Here is a 15,278-nt window from a genome sequence, read left to right as displayed (position 1 = left end):
GATGTTATAATTGTACCAGACCTCACCCCTTCCTTTGGCAACTCATTCCAAACACACACACTACCCTCTGCATGAAAAGGTTTCCTCTTAGGTCCCTTTTAAATCTTTCTCCTCTCACTTTAAACCTATATCCTCTAGTTTTGGACTCCCCTACCATAAGGAAAAGATCTTGGGTATTCGATCTATCTATGCCTTTCATGATTTTATAAATCTCTATAAGGTTGCCCCTGAGTCACCGACACTCCAGGAACAATAACCCCAGCGTATTCAGCCTCTCCCTATAGCTCAAACACTCCAACCCCGGCAACATGCTTGTAAATATTTTCTGAACTTTTCAAGTTTCACAACATCTTTTCTGCAGCAGGAAGACCAGAAAATAACCCAGTATTCCAAAGGTGGCCTCATCAATGTCCTGTTCATCTGTAACATGACATCCCAATTCCTGCAGTTAATGCATTGACCAACAAAGGCAAGTGTACCAAACACCTTCCTCACTACCCTACCGACCTGTGACTCCACCTTCAAGGAACTATGAACGTGCACAACACAATCTTTGTCCAGCAACATGCCCCATGACCCTCCCATTAAAATTTACCTATCCAAAATGCAACATTTTAGAATACTGAATAGCCTGGACAGAGTGGATGTTGAGAAGATGTTTCCATTGGTAGCAGAGACGAGGACCCGAGGGCACAGCCTTAGAGTAAAGGGAAGACCTTTTAGAACGGAGATAAGGAGAAACTATTTCAGGCAACAGATGTTGAATCTATAGAATTCAGTGCCACAGAAGGCTATGGAGGCCATGTCATTGAATATAATTAAGACAGGGATAGATAGTTTGTTGATTGTCAAGGAGATTAAGAGAAAGCAAGAGAATGGGGTTGAGAAACTTATCAGCCAGGATTGAATGGTGGAATAGGCTTGATGGGCTGCATAGCCTAATTTCTGGTCCTATGTCTTTTGGTCTTATACACTGTCCGCACTCCTTGGCCCATCTGCCCATCTGATTAAAGTCCCATTATACTCTGAGATCATGTTCTTCACTGTCCACTACACCACCAATTTTGATGTCATCTGCAACTTACTAACCATTCCTTTTACATTCATATCCAAATTATTTATGTAAATGACAAAATGTAGTGGATCCAGCACCAATCCTTGTGGCACAACACTAGTCACAGGCCTCCAGTTCAAAAAAAAACCTTCCGTCACCACCCTGTGAACCCTACCTTCAAACCAATTTTGTACCCAAATGGATAGCTCTCCCTGGATTTCCGGTGATGTAACCATATCAACCATCCTGCCATGCAGAACCTTGTTGAATGTCTTGCTAAAGTCCATATAGACAACATCCACTCAGCTGCCTCTATCCATCAACAAAAGAAGAATTCTCCCATCTCTGAACAACTTGGGCAAGACTGAGACAATTGGGAAAATGTGACGAGATTGGGAAAATGAGATTCTCGCAATCAAGAAAATCGAACTCTGATTTTGTACCCAAGGTTTGAACGACAAGGAAAGAATCCCACTAGAGAAATTCAAGAGGCTATTTGCATGCATTTACATCTCAATATGACCTATTCTCATCTTATTTATATGCTGTTTCCCATTCTTCCATACCATGGAGAAAGACTGTGACAATTCCCAACATGGAAATCACATTGGGTAATTGTCTGCTCCAGCTCATTATTTGCTTCTCCAGCCTCCAACCTGACCAGAAGTCCCCAATATCTCAGGGCATGCTCCCCAGGTAGTGACCACCAGCAGCCTTCATCCATACAGGTTGGCGGCAGAAATGTACCAGCCTCAATACATCATCATGGCAAATTTATGACACATTTAGAGTGCAATTATTCACTTTAACATGTCCAAACATCATCTGGAAATCCAACTACAACATGTTCACAGCCTCCCTTCACCAACATCAAAAGTTAATCCTTCAGAGAACTCTGACAGATGAATTAAAAATGATTCCCCCTTCCTTTGTGTTCTACAAAGTGCTCAACAATAACTTCATGATTGATACTAACACCTTCACCACAACAATCTCTAACTATCCTAAAGGTTTCTCTTTTTTAGCTGAATTATATTTTCCAATTTGATGAGCCTTTTGAGAATCCACAGAACTTTGGAAAATGAACGCCAATGCACTGTTACCTTGTTAGCTATCACTTTGAAGATCTTTAGATCAGGTTAGGGTAGGTAGGGTTGGGGTTAGGGATTTAACGTTAAGCTTAATGTTAGGGTTAGGATTAGGTTCAGACTAGTTAGCCCTATCAAAACCTGGGAACTTATCAACTGGTAGCTACCAGTTGGTCAGTACCAACTGATTGGTCAGTACTTCTCCCCTGATAAATGTATTCTCATCAAGGTCCTCTCCCCCTCTATCTCCTGATTATTTGGTTTTGTCCTCCATAGTGAAAAGCAGAAATAAAATATTTGTTCATTTCATCCATTATTTCCTTTTTATCTACCATTAATACCTAATTCTTACTCTGTCAGGAATCCAAGACAATTTTCTTAACCCTGTTCTTTTTAAATACCTACATAAACAATTGTCGTCCATTTTTACATTTCTAGCTGGCTCCTTCTCATAATCAAGCCTTTTTTGTCTGACCGATCTTTTCATCATTCTCTGCCATTCTTTATATTCTTTCCAATCATCTGACCTGAATACCTATCCAATCATATCACTTTCATGTTATGACATAAAGAAGAATTCATACTTAACCAATGCTTTTGCAAAAAGCTTCACATGAGCTTAATCAGTAAAAAATGAGATCTTGAACGAATGCAAGGAGATGTTAGAACAGAAGATAAAGTCTTGTTTGAAGCAGATTCATAAAGTGTTAAAGTAGACATTAAAATATCAAAATGAGTGAAGTTAATTTTGGATCATACACTTCATTTGCATTTTATGAATAAAACAGTTTTTGAATTTTAGACAATTTGTCACAAAGTAACTTGGCAGAAAAAAACTACCTCTTAAAGTATTATTTGAAATTCCACAAATATCCATATCCTTCCACCACTGATGCTCAGTTGTTGTCATGTCGCCATAGTCTTACGATACAATAGGACTCCTCTCTCATTAAAGAGGTGTGTTTTAACCTGAGGGCTACTATACCTCAGGTGAGGGCAGAGTTTGAGAAGGAGAAGCTTCATGGAAATCTCAGCAACTGATGGGAAGTGAATCCACACTGTTGGCATTACACTGCTTTGCAAGACAATCATCTAGCCAACTGAATTAAACCAATCCCCTGACTCTCAGTAGCAACAGTGTATACTATTGACAAGATGCACGGCAGAAATTCACCAAAGATCCTCAGTCAGCACCTTCTAAACTCATAACCACGTTCGTGTAGAATGGGCAGCTGATAATGGGAACGCTACCCCTCCAAGCCATTCACCATCCTGTTATGGAAATATATTGCCGTCCTTCAGCGTCACTTGAGAGAGGTAAATGTGCGTTCTGCACCCAAAAGCTGGTCAAACTACAAAGTGGTAACATGAAAATGGTGTGGGATTGGCAAGGCAGGGTAAACTGTTTATTCAGCAACCAATAATCAGCAATCTCAGACATGATTCATACCTCTGAGAAAATGTTGTTTCGACCCAAGAATCAGCAACTCTGACTTAACATGCTTTAAAACAAGTGAAAACACTCAAAGGAAACTTACTGATACTTCTGCTCCTCACTTTCCAGAAAGAAATTGTCAAAGGTTGCAAATGCTTCATTTCCATTCCAGTCCTTCAGCTGAATGCGGAGAACATGAGGAGACTGGCTGGTTAGAAGGTGAACAAATTCATTTCCAAGCCAATATTCTCCCGAGGGGTCTCCAAAGCCCTGATAAGACAATTATGGTTAGTATCCATAAAGTAGCATCCACACCAGAACAAAAGACCCTGATCCAAATGGAATAAGACTAAGTGTTGATGTCTTTCAAAACTGTGTATACATTTCATACATTTGCTTGTGAATTCTGAAGATGAAGTGGCTTTGTTATCATAAGGGCAATAAATTCATATGGCTGCAAAGAAACTTGACAGCTGTGTCAATGTTTCGCATCAAATAAAAGCGTACACAAAGCTTTCTTCAATTTGTTTGGTAAAAGGACTTATACACTTAATGGTAAGGTCCTAGGGAGTGTTGCTGAACTAAGAGACCTTGGAGTACGGGTTCATAGCTCCTTAAAAGTGGAGTCGCACGTAGATAGGATAGTGAAGAAGGCATTTGGTATGCCTTCATTTATTGGTCAGAGCATTGAGTACAGGAGTTGGGAGGTCATGTTGCAGCTGTACAGGACATCGGTTAGGCCACTGTTGGAATATTACATGCAATTCTGGTCTCCTTCCTATTGGAAAGATGTTGTGAAACTTGAAAGGATTCAGAAAAGATTTATAAGAATGTTGCCAGTGTCGGAGGATTTGAGCTGTGGGGGGAGACTGAACAGGTTGGGGCTATTTTCCCTGGAGTGTCAGAGGCTGAGGGGTGACCTTATAGAGGTTTACAAAATCATGAGGTGCATGGATAGGATAAATAGACAAAGTATTTTCCCTGGAGTGGGGGAGTCAAGAACTAGAGGGCATAGATTTAGGGTGAGAGAGGAAAGATATAAAACAGACCTAATGGGCACCTTTTTCACGCTGAGGTTGGTACATGTATGGAATGAGTTGCCAGAGGAAGTGGTGGAGACTGGTACAATTGCAACATTTAAGAGGCATTTGAGGTATATGAATAGGAAGGGTTTGGAGAGATATGGGCCAGGTGCTAGCAGATGGGAATAGATTGGGTTGGGATATCTACTCGGCATGGACGGGTTGGACCAAAGGTCTGTTTCCATGCTGTAGATCTCTATGACTCTAAGTAGGGTTCTTATTGCAATGGGGCATTCTGCTGAAACTGTGGATTAAAGAAAAATGAACAGTAGAGTTTAAATAAAATTTGGAAGAAAATAACACAACATTAACTGACATGAGTAAGTTCACTGTACTAAAATAAAAATCACAGTTTTGGAAAAATGCTTCAGCAGGATCGAGGAAGCATGTTATCATGAAGGCAATCTACAATGAAAAGAAAACCGAGTGATCAGAAAAATGTTGAATAGTAACTCACCCAACCATTGTATTGTCAGAAACTGGACAAAGTAGATAGTATAGCTCACAGACTAAAATAACGGTATGCCGTTACACATTATCATGGGCTTATTAACTAGAAGATCGTGTTAGGCTTATGAGTAAGTACATTTAAACACTACTGAAAAAGTCATGTCTTCGAAGTAAAGTTTGTGTTATTTTTATACCAGCTGAACCAGATTCTTCAATTTGTTTCTAATGGTTCCAAACTATGTGCAGGATTGTACTTTGATCTATATCCACAAGGAATCAAACCACGATTGCTTAAGCATGTTATTTTTGTTTTGGACCCCCACAGATATTGGAAAAGAAAGACTTTTTAGCCAATCAATTTGGGTGATTCAAAACTCAGTGAATAAAGAGTGTGCTGATAATTGCACCAACCACTTATAATTTCAGCAGATTGGAAACTATAAGTTAAGAGAGAATAAAATGTTTTTCAGTGTTAGTATCATAATGGCATGCACACACAAACTGAATCCAATCAAAGTGATTCCATTTAAAGAGTATAAAGCCTTGGAACATTGTTGGACCTTCTTTGCTTCAAAACATAAGACACAATGACAATTACACTGGCGATGAATTATTATATTATTAACTGAGTATTAATAAACGTATTGAGCTTTCCAAGTTCAAGCAATTGCGATTATATCCATAAAATAAAACCAATAATTAACAGCAGTTAATTATTTTCATAGCTGGTTGGACAACTCAAATAAAGGGAAGATCTTTTAGAACGGAGATAAGAAGAAATTTCTTCAGCCTGAGAGTTGTGAAAATATGGAATTCATTGCCACAGAAGGCTGTGGAGGCTAGGTCATTGAGTATATTTAAGACGGAGATAGACATGTTCTTGATTATCAAGGGGATTAAGGAGAATGGGGTTGAGAAACTTATCAGTAATGATTGAATGGCGGAGCAGATTGGATGGACTGAATGGCCTAATTTCTGCTCTAATGGCTTATGGTCTTATGGACAACTTTTCACACTATAATATATATTAATAATGGCATTCTAATGTAATTGCATCTATATTCAAGAATGCAAATCTTCTTCTCACATTAAATAAAACACATTTATTCTCACAATTGAAATGCAGCAAATATATTTGAGTTCTTTTGAGTTTCCTTATGATTTTCTACTCCATTGGGTTATTGTCTCTGAAGGTCATGGACATTCGTAGTAAATTCTTAAGTAAGCTCACTGGGACCAGAGTATTTATGACTTTCCAGATGTCCAAAGATCTTATTCCAATATATAAAAGTGGCACTATATGTAAACTGAGCCATTTTCATAAAATGCCCAAATTATTTAACACAATCCAGAAAGGAGAGGTTGCAATCAAGCTAGTGCAAAATGGATTCATAGTATATCCGCAGCCTATTATATATTGTGCTAGTTTTGATATTCCAATGACTTCGAAAACAAGGCCTACATTTTCATTTCAACTCAATTAAAAGCAACAAGACTGGGAATCTCTGACAAAGGGTTTGAATAATTGTTCAATGAGTTTCAGTGGAAGGAAGATCAAGCATAGTGAAAAATGACAACCGATTTGTTACAAACATAAAGATCAAATGTCAGCCCCCAAAGCATGTATGTTGCTCTATAATGTTTTCTTGGGCTTTTATTCCTTCTTCAATCATTAAAGCAAGATAAATAGAAAACAAACAAAAAAACACACAGATAGTCGTTCCTGGGTTCTAAGGATTTTACTTCTTTGAAGTTCAAATAATTTATTTGCAGGAAATGCGACCAGTTTTATCACAATGGCAGACAAAAGGATAATAGTTTGCAACTGTTGGTTACCTGATACAAAATAGTGTCATTTTTTGACACTTGAAAGAAGCTAAAAAAAAGTTTACATCCAGATCATTTGTTGGGGTTGCTCATGAACAATATATGTTTGTCTTCATTGATTCCTGAACAAAAGGTACCTGCCTCTGTCATCTTCTGCCAGTTTCCTAACCTCTGTTTAGAAGCGCAGTGAAGATGACAACCTTTATTTAGCGCTGGCTAGTTTTGAAATTATAGCTTTACAACAGAATTGCTTGTTTATATTACAATAAATTATCTTAAAAGGGAAACAACATCTCAGATAAATGTTAAAAACTGAAAGAATTGCAGATTCTTTGAATCAGAAACAAAAACAAAAGTTGCTGATAAAGCTCAGCAGGTCTGGCAGCATCTATGCAGAGAAATCAAAGTTAATGATTTGGGTCCAGTGACTTTCCTCAGAATGGATCCTTCCCCAGTTCTGAGAAAGGATCAGCGGATCGAAAACGTTAACTTTGATTTCTCTGCATAGATGCTGCCAGACATGCTGAGCTTTTCCAGCAACTTCTGTTTTTATCTTCAAAAACAATTATGCTGTCTCTAAGAATTTTTCAATCCTTTTATCATTATCTTTCCTATGTTTTGGTTTTTCTACATGACTTATCTTGATTTAAATATTCTATTCTAAAAAATAAATCTTAAATATTCAATTGTACAGTCATAGAGATGAATCGCACCAAATCAAACTCTTCAGTTCAACTCGTCCATGCCGACCAAATATCCTAAATTAATCTAGTCTCATTTGCCTGCATTTGGTCCATATTCCTCTGCCTATTCATATACCCATCCAGATGCCTTTTAAATGTTGTAATTGTACAAGCCCTCACCACCTCTCTGGCAGCTCATTCTGTACATGCATCACTCTCTGCATGAAAAAGTTAGTCCTTAGATCCCTTTTACATTTTTCCCCTCTCACCCCAAACCTATGGCCTCTAGTTTTGGACTCTCCTTGTAAATCTTTTCTGAACCATTTCAAGTTTCACAACATCCTTCTTATTACAGGGAGACCAGAATTGCATGTAGTAGCTCAAAAGTGGCCTAACCAATGTCCTGTAAAGCCACAACATGATCTTCTAACTCTTATCATCAATATACTGACCAATAAAGCCAAGAATACCAAATACCACCTTCACTATCCCTATCTACCTATGATTCTACTTTCAAGGAGCTATGAAGCTGCACTCCACAGTCTTTTGTTCAGCAACACTCCCCAGGACCTTCCCACTCAGTGTATGAGTCCTGCAAGTCCTGCTCTGATTTGCCTTTCCAAAATGCAGCACCTGACATTTATCTAAATTAAATTCCATCTGCCACTTCTCAGCCTATTGGCCCATTTGATCAAGATCCTGTTATAATCTTAGGTAACCTTGTTGGCTGTCCACTACACCTCCAATTTTGGTGTCATCTGCAAACTTACTAACCATACCTCCTATGTTTGCATCCAAATCATTTATATAAATGATGAAAAGCAGTGGCCCCAGCATTGATCCTTGTGGCATATCACTGGTCACAGATCTCAGGTCTGAAAAGCAACCATCCTCCACTATCCTTTATCTTCTATCTTTGAATCACTGCTGTATCCAAATAGGTTCTTCCGGTATTTCAGAGATCTAACCTTGCCACTTAGTCTATTATTAGGAACCTTGTTGAATGCCTTACTGAAGTCTAAATAGCATCCACTGCTCTGCCCTCACCAATTCACTTTATTACTTCTTCAAAAAACTCAGACAAGTTAGTGAGCCATGTTGACTATCCCTAATTAGTCCTTGCCTGTCCAAATACATGTAAATACTGTCACTTTGGATTCCCTGCAACAACTTGCCCACCACTGAAGTCAGGCTCACCAGTCTATAGATCCCTGGCTTTTCTTAGCCATCTTTCTTAAATAGCCAACCTTCAGTCTTCTGGCACCTCACCTGTGACTATTGATGATACAAATATCACAGCAAGGAGCTCGGCATATCACTTCCCCAACTTCCCACTAAGTTCTTAAGATTTTGTCTTGATTTTAGCCTGTGTGCATCAATAAGGATTGTTAAATCTGATTGATTGGAAAGGAACAACATTACTTAGCCTGTACACACTGAACAGAGTTTAATTTAGATGAAGAAGATCCTGCATGCTAGCTAGAGAGCCATCTGTGAATCCTGTGTTTCTCTTTTCAAGAAAATCTGCAGTATTCATTGCAACTCACACACATAACTTAAACCATTCCATTGTATAATGGCCTCAGTGACATAGGTCACACCCAATAAGATTGCTCTGTTGTACAACAGTGACAGGGGGGATGAACCTTTGGCATTAATTAGAGCAGCAGGGTCATGAGCCTCCCAAGCAATTAAATACCATGCTAGTACCAAATTGATTGAGGGAGAAGACATTAAACTCAATGCACAAGTCCTAGATTCCCTATTGAGAGCACGGCTGTGCATCTCTCTTTTTATTACCACAACTTGCGATGTGAAAATCCATGATAAGTGTTCGAGTAACTAAATGCCTTATGAATGGTGAACACTGCTTGTTTATCACTTACAGGTAAAATATGGATGCTTATATTCCCTTGTTCTTGATTCATCCATGAGAAGAAACAGTTTCTTTCTACCTACTCTATAAGATGATAGAAGTTGCAATTTGATTTATGGCTTAACAAAGTGAACTTTTAGTGCCCCATATTTAATTCCACAGTGAAGCCAGGAGTAACAATAAAATTTGAACTATAATGTCCAGTAGCATATCTGGAAAACAATATTTTCATACTAAAATGTATTGAAATATGACATGTGACACTGGCTCTGGATATTGGGTCCAATGAGACATTCAAGAGTGAGAAGAGGGGACTTTGTTTAGGCAAGGGTAAAATAGGTATAGAGCAATGGAGCTAAGGTCTTTCAGCCATGTTTTTAAAGTATTATTTCATAATGTGGGTATTGCTAACAGGACTATCTCTACTTGAGCATATGCAGTTTACTCAGCTACTTCAGAGGACAGTTTGAGTTAACTACATTGCTGTGAGTCTGGAGTAAAGTAAGAATGGCAGATTTCCTCCCTGAAAGGACACAAGTGAACCAGATGAGTCATTACAACAATTGATCACAGTTTCATGGTCAATATTTCATAAACTAACTTTAATTCCAGGTTTTATCAACTGAAGTTAAATTCTGTCTGTTTCAAAAGTGGGACTTAAACCCTTGTCTCCAGAACATTATCTTAACAGCCTGAAATCCTATTATTAGCACTACACTGTTATGGGCGGCACGGTGGCACAGTGGTTAGCACTGCTGCCTCACAGTGCCTGAGACCCGAGTTCAATCCCCGACTCAGGCGACTGACTGTGTGGAGTTTGCACGTTCTCCCCGTGTATGCGTGGGTTTCCTCCCACAGTCCAAAGATGTGCGGGTCAGGTGGATTGGCCGTGCTAAATTGCCCGTAGTGTTAGGTAAGGGGTAAATATAGGGGTATGGGTGGGTTGTGCTTCGGCAGGTCGGTGTAGACTTGTTGGCCCGAAGGGCCTGTTTCCACACTGTAAATAATCTAATCTAAAATCCCTGGAGAATTCAATGGCAGGACAAGTTCAGGGAACTAAATGGCCTACTCCTATTGTGACATTGAAGACTAATCTATGAGCTCTTGATGAATTCAAATGCAGACCTTTAATTGTTTTTACTTTCATGCCTTATTCAGTTAAATAGAAGGCTGTTATTTATTCTCTTAAGTAGATTAATTCTTTTCTTTCTTTGCTTCCAGTCTGGTGTACATTACTGTCACTGAAGTAGCAGCTTAGGAGCCAAGATTAACATTCTGGGAACATAGGCTAACATCTACTAGGGTGGCTAATGGTATTTATTTCAGATTTTATTACTTTAATGTAAAATGTATGGATGACCATGAAACTATTTTGTCCATAAAATTATTGCTAAAATCCATCATGTTCTTTCATGTAACTTAGGTCAAGAAAGGAAGAACATTGACATTGCCCACCTAGTCTTGTCTACGTATGCCTTCAGGCCTGCAGGAATGTGCTTGATTCCTAACTGCCCTTTGAAAAGGCCCTGTGAACCAATCAGTTCAAGGAGAATTAATAGTGGGCAACAAGGGCTAGCTTTGTCAGCAATGCCCATGCCCCATTGAAAAGTAATTCAAACCTTCACAATGTGAACCATCAGTGTCATTAAGCAGTGAGCTTTAGTACACATCTTAAAATGTTCACAAATCATACAGAGGTTTTTTTCCATAAAAAGAAACCTAACAACATAAAAGGTAAGAACAGGTGATGACAATGTGGCTTGCTGAGCTGAGCACACTTCAGAGTTCAATGTGAGCATGCCAAATTTTGGGCATCAACTCCATTTCCAATCCATTCCAAATATTTCTTGATTCTCTGAGAGGCCACAATTCTGTCTACCATAACCTGAAATATTTTGAATGAAGGCACAATGGCAGATCCACAAACCTGTAGTCCAGAGAATCCCAAAGATTCACAGTCCTTTGTGTGAAGCAATTTTACCATATCTCAGTCCTAATGATAGCCCCTTACCCTCTGGTTTTTAATTCTCCTGGCTTGAGAATCTCTCTTGTCTAGCCTGTACATTATCTTCCAAGAAGGTTCTAATATGGTTACATTTCTTAAAATATAGGCTAGATTTATTCAGCCATTCAAAATAGGATGACCCTTTTGTCCCAAGGACCAGACTAATGAACTTTGTCTGACAAATCATTTGCTCTCTTAATTTCGAGCTGTGCCTGCCTGCTACTTTCTTGCTTACCTTGTATGAGCACACACAAGTCTCTTATAACATCAAGATTTGCAAGTTTCATGCCTTTCAAACATATTCCACTTTTGCATTTGCGATCACTCCATTGGTCACAACATTCCAATTTCCAAATGCCCATATGTCATTCCTCACTGCTTTCAGTCCATTAACTAATCCACTATCCAATCTCTGATGATTATGGTCACAATAGAATATTAATTTTCAACTTCCACCAACTGATTTTAATATTTGCAATCTTTATTGGATTTCCATTAAAAAGAGCAAACTCTGAATTAAGATGGTAGGAGTGATTGTCTGACCAGGTTCAGCTAAGCTCATTAAATGATCAACAAATCACAATCAAATCAAGCCAAAATTGACATTGTTAAAGAAATGGTTTAGATCAATATCTCCTGCTTATTGGTTGATACAAAACTTCTGAAATTTCAAATGTATTAGGCTAAAACTTGACTCGTGATTATCTTGCTTGAAACAAAAACATAAAGGTCAAACATGAGAATACACAAGTGAAATGTACCTCATGTAAATGGCTTTTGGGCACCACAGGGAAAGAAAATAGATTTGCAACAGCAGATTGGGAGGCAATGGCCGAGTTATTGCTGGACTGTTTAATCCAGAGATCCAGATAATATTCTGGGGACCTGAAGCTGACTTTGAATCCTGCCATGACAGATGGTGGAACTTGAATTCAATAAACATCTGGAATTAAGAATCTAATGTTGACCATGACTCTATTGTTGATTGTTGGGAAAAACCCATCTGGTTCACAAATGTCTTTTAGGAGGGAAACTACCATCTTTACCTGGTCTGGCATACATGTGACTTCAGTCCCACAATAATGTGGTTGACTCTTAACTGCCCTCTGGGCATTTAGGGATGGGTATTAAATGCTACCTAGCCAGCAAAACTCTCATCCCATGAATAAATAATTTTTTTTAAATACTCTCCCACAGTCCCTTTTCCTCTCTTGATTTGGAGATGCTGGTGTTGGACTGGGGTGTACAAAGGTAAAAATCACATAACACCAGGTTATAGCATCGCTCCAAAAGCTAGTATGCTTCCAATTAAACCTGTTGGACTATAACCTGGTGTTGTGTGATTTTTTAACCTTTTCCTCTTAGTCTCTTAGAGACAACACATGGTGAAAAATAAATTAGAGAAATACTGTTCATCAAAAACTCAAAGAAATCTATAAGATTCACTGTTGTTGAAGAAACAAGTAATCAAGAAAACAACCATGATCTCAGGAATGACCTTACACCTTAAGGACTCGAAGGTTTTTTTAATATGCTTAGTCTTGCTCTTCCACTTGGTATTCAACAGTCAGCCTTTTTATACTTGATATCTTTTTGTGCATCTGTTTGCTTGATAGAATCCTTAGAATCCTTACAGTGTGAAAATAGGCCATTTGGCTCAACATGTTCACACTGATCCTCCAAAGTGTAGCCCACTCAGACCCATCCCTCTCCCCTATCCCTGTAACCCGATATTTCCCACGGCTAACACACCTAACTAACACATCCCTACACATAACCTACACAATGGGGCAGTTTAGCATGGGCAATCCACCTACATGCATATCTTTGAACTTTGGCAGGAAATTGAAGCACCTTCCAGAAACCCATGCAGACTTGGGGATGTGCTGTGTTTTATATTTTCCACAGAGTTACAAAGGAATGTAATTCATGTTCTACCGCTCAATTAAATGTTGCAACTGGACCTCTCTCTTGATCTGGAAAACTGATATGAGATATAATTGCATTCTAAATGAATTTTAAAACTTTGTTGCTTCCAGCTGAGAAGATTAAAAACAGGGAGCTGATTTGAACTCCTCATCTAGTTGTAACAACACTAATCTATTTAGATTAGATTCCCTATAGTGTGGAAACAGGCCCTTTGGCCCAACCAGTCCACACCGACCCTCTGTAAAGTAATCCACCCAGCCCCATTTCCATCAAACTAATGCACCTAATACGATAGGCAATTTAGCATTGTCAATTCACCTGCCCTGCACATCTTTGGACTGTGGGAGGAAACCAGAGCAAACCCACACAGGTACAGGGAGAATGTGCAAACTCCACGCAGGCAGTCACCCGAGGCTGGAATTGAACCTGGAACCGTAGTGCTGTGAGGCACAGTGCTAACTGCTGAGTCACTGTGCCGTCCCATGCTTATTACGTCAACTCCATGAGCCCTGATCTTGTCTGTTAACATTTATAAGACACCTGATCAAATTCCTTTACACAATCCAAATATGTTAAATTTGTATCTATCCTATTAGTTACATGTTTTTAAAAAGTTCTAATATTTGTTCCCTTTTGCAAAATCATTCCTTTATTTCTGACCACACTATGCTTTTATATTTAAATGTAATTATATAATCGCATTAATTCTTAATCATAGATTGCTAATTTCTGAAAGACTGATGTTAAATTAACTGACCTGTTGTTCCTCATTACTTGCACCATCATTTCTTCAATGGCAGTGTGTTGTGTATTGATTTGCAATTCGTTGTGACTGTTCCAAGATCAAAGGAATTTTGAAAAACAGTACTGCATCCACTGTTCTGCAGCAATCTCTTTCAAACATTAGGATGTAGGCCATCAGATCATGAAGATTTTACTGGTGTTTAGTCCCTTGAGTTTCTCAGTTGATATTAATATTTTAAATTCCTCACTCTTATTCACCCCTGCACTAATCTTTATCTTTCCTTTGCCAAACGCGTGATAGTGAATGGTTTTAACTTTTGAAATATAAAACTTTTCTTGAAATAATTTTCAGTAAGATTATGATGTCAAATTTCATCACATTCAGTGAGTGAACAATGTTTTCAAAGTTGTTTTGAATTCATATCCAACACCTCTGACAGGAAATTTCCCGACGTCCAAAACTGATAACATAAGCAACACAGTCATGAGTATATTATATTTGATTGAAAGGTAATCTTGTGAAAATAGATGCTGATGTTTGGCATTTACCTTGCTCCATTTACCTACTCTAAGGAAATATATAATATTGGATGGGGTAGTTCGACAGAAGCATCTCACTAATCGTCACTATTCTTCTCAGTGTCCATATGTTAACTAGTTCTTTTAAACAGTTGAGTAGGATGTCCACAGAAGGGAAATGGCATCCTTCTAAATTGGCTAGGGAAAAACAATGACTGCAGAGGCTGGAAACCAGATTTTGGATTAGTGGTGCTGGAAGAGCACAGCAGTTCAGGCAGCATCTGAGGAGCAGTAAAATCGCCATTTCGGGCAAAAGCCCTTCATCAGGAATAATCTTCCTTTATTCCTGATGAAGGGCTTTTGCCCGAAACGTCAATTTTTCTGCTCCTCGGATGCTGCCTGAACTGTTGTGCTCTTCCAGCACCACTAATCCAAAATCCTTCCAAATTGATATAGACTAGAACAAAAAAAACCAGGTAATGTGCCACCTTTCCAAATCAAGTGGAGTCTGGGCAAGAAGATAAGTTTGAATGGTATATTTTGTGCTTCATTGTGGTTATTCAAGGTAAGACAGCTGTGGACGACC

General features: G+C 38.6%; 1 protein-coding gene across 2 annotated transcripts in view; it reads right to left on the bottom strand.

Annotated features, from left to right (window-relative positions):
• angpt2b (angiopoietin 2b) overlaps window positions 1-15,278 on the bottom strand; it is a 255,197-nt gene that overhangs the window by 85,614 nt on the left and 154,305 nt on the right. For both annotated transcript variants that reach the window (XM_060847374.1, XM_060847373.1), the window contains exon 7: window positions 3,681-3,847. In XM_060847374.1, the coding sequence (XP_060703357.1) occupies window positions 3,681-3,847 (167 nt within the window). The remainder of the gene's footprint in view (window positions 1-3,680; window positions 3,848-15,278) is intronic.

The sequence above is a fragment of the Hemiscyllium ocellatum genome, chromosome 30 (genome assembly GCF_020745735.1).
Source record: "Hemiscyllium ocellatum isolate sHemOce1 chromosome 30, sHemOce1.pat.X.cur, whole genome shotgun sequence".
Lineage (NCBI taxonomy): Eukaryota > Metazoa > Chordata > Chondrichthyes > Orectolobiformes > Hemiscylliidae > Hemiscyllium > Hemiscyllium ocellatum.
The sequence above is the reverse complement of the archived record's forward strand: the minus strand, read 5'-3'. Positions and strand labels throughout refer to the sequence as shown.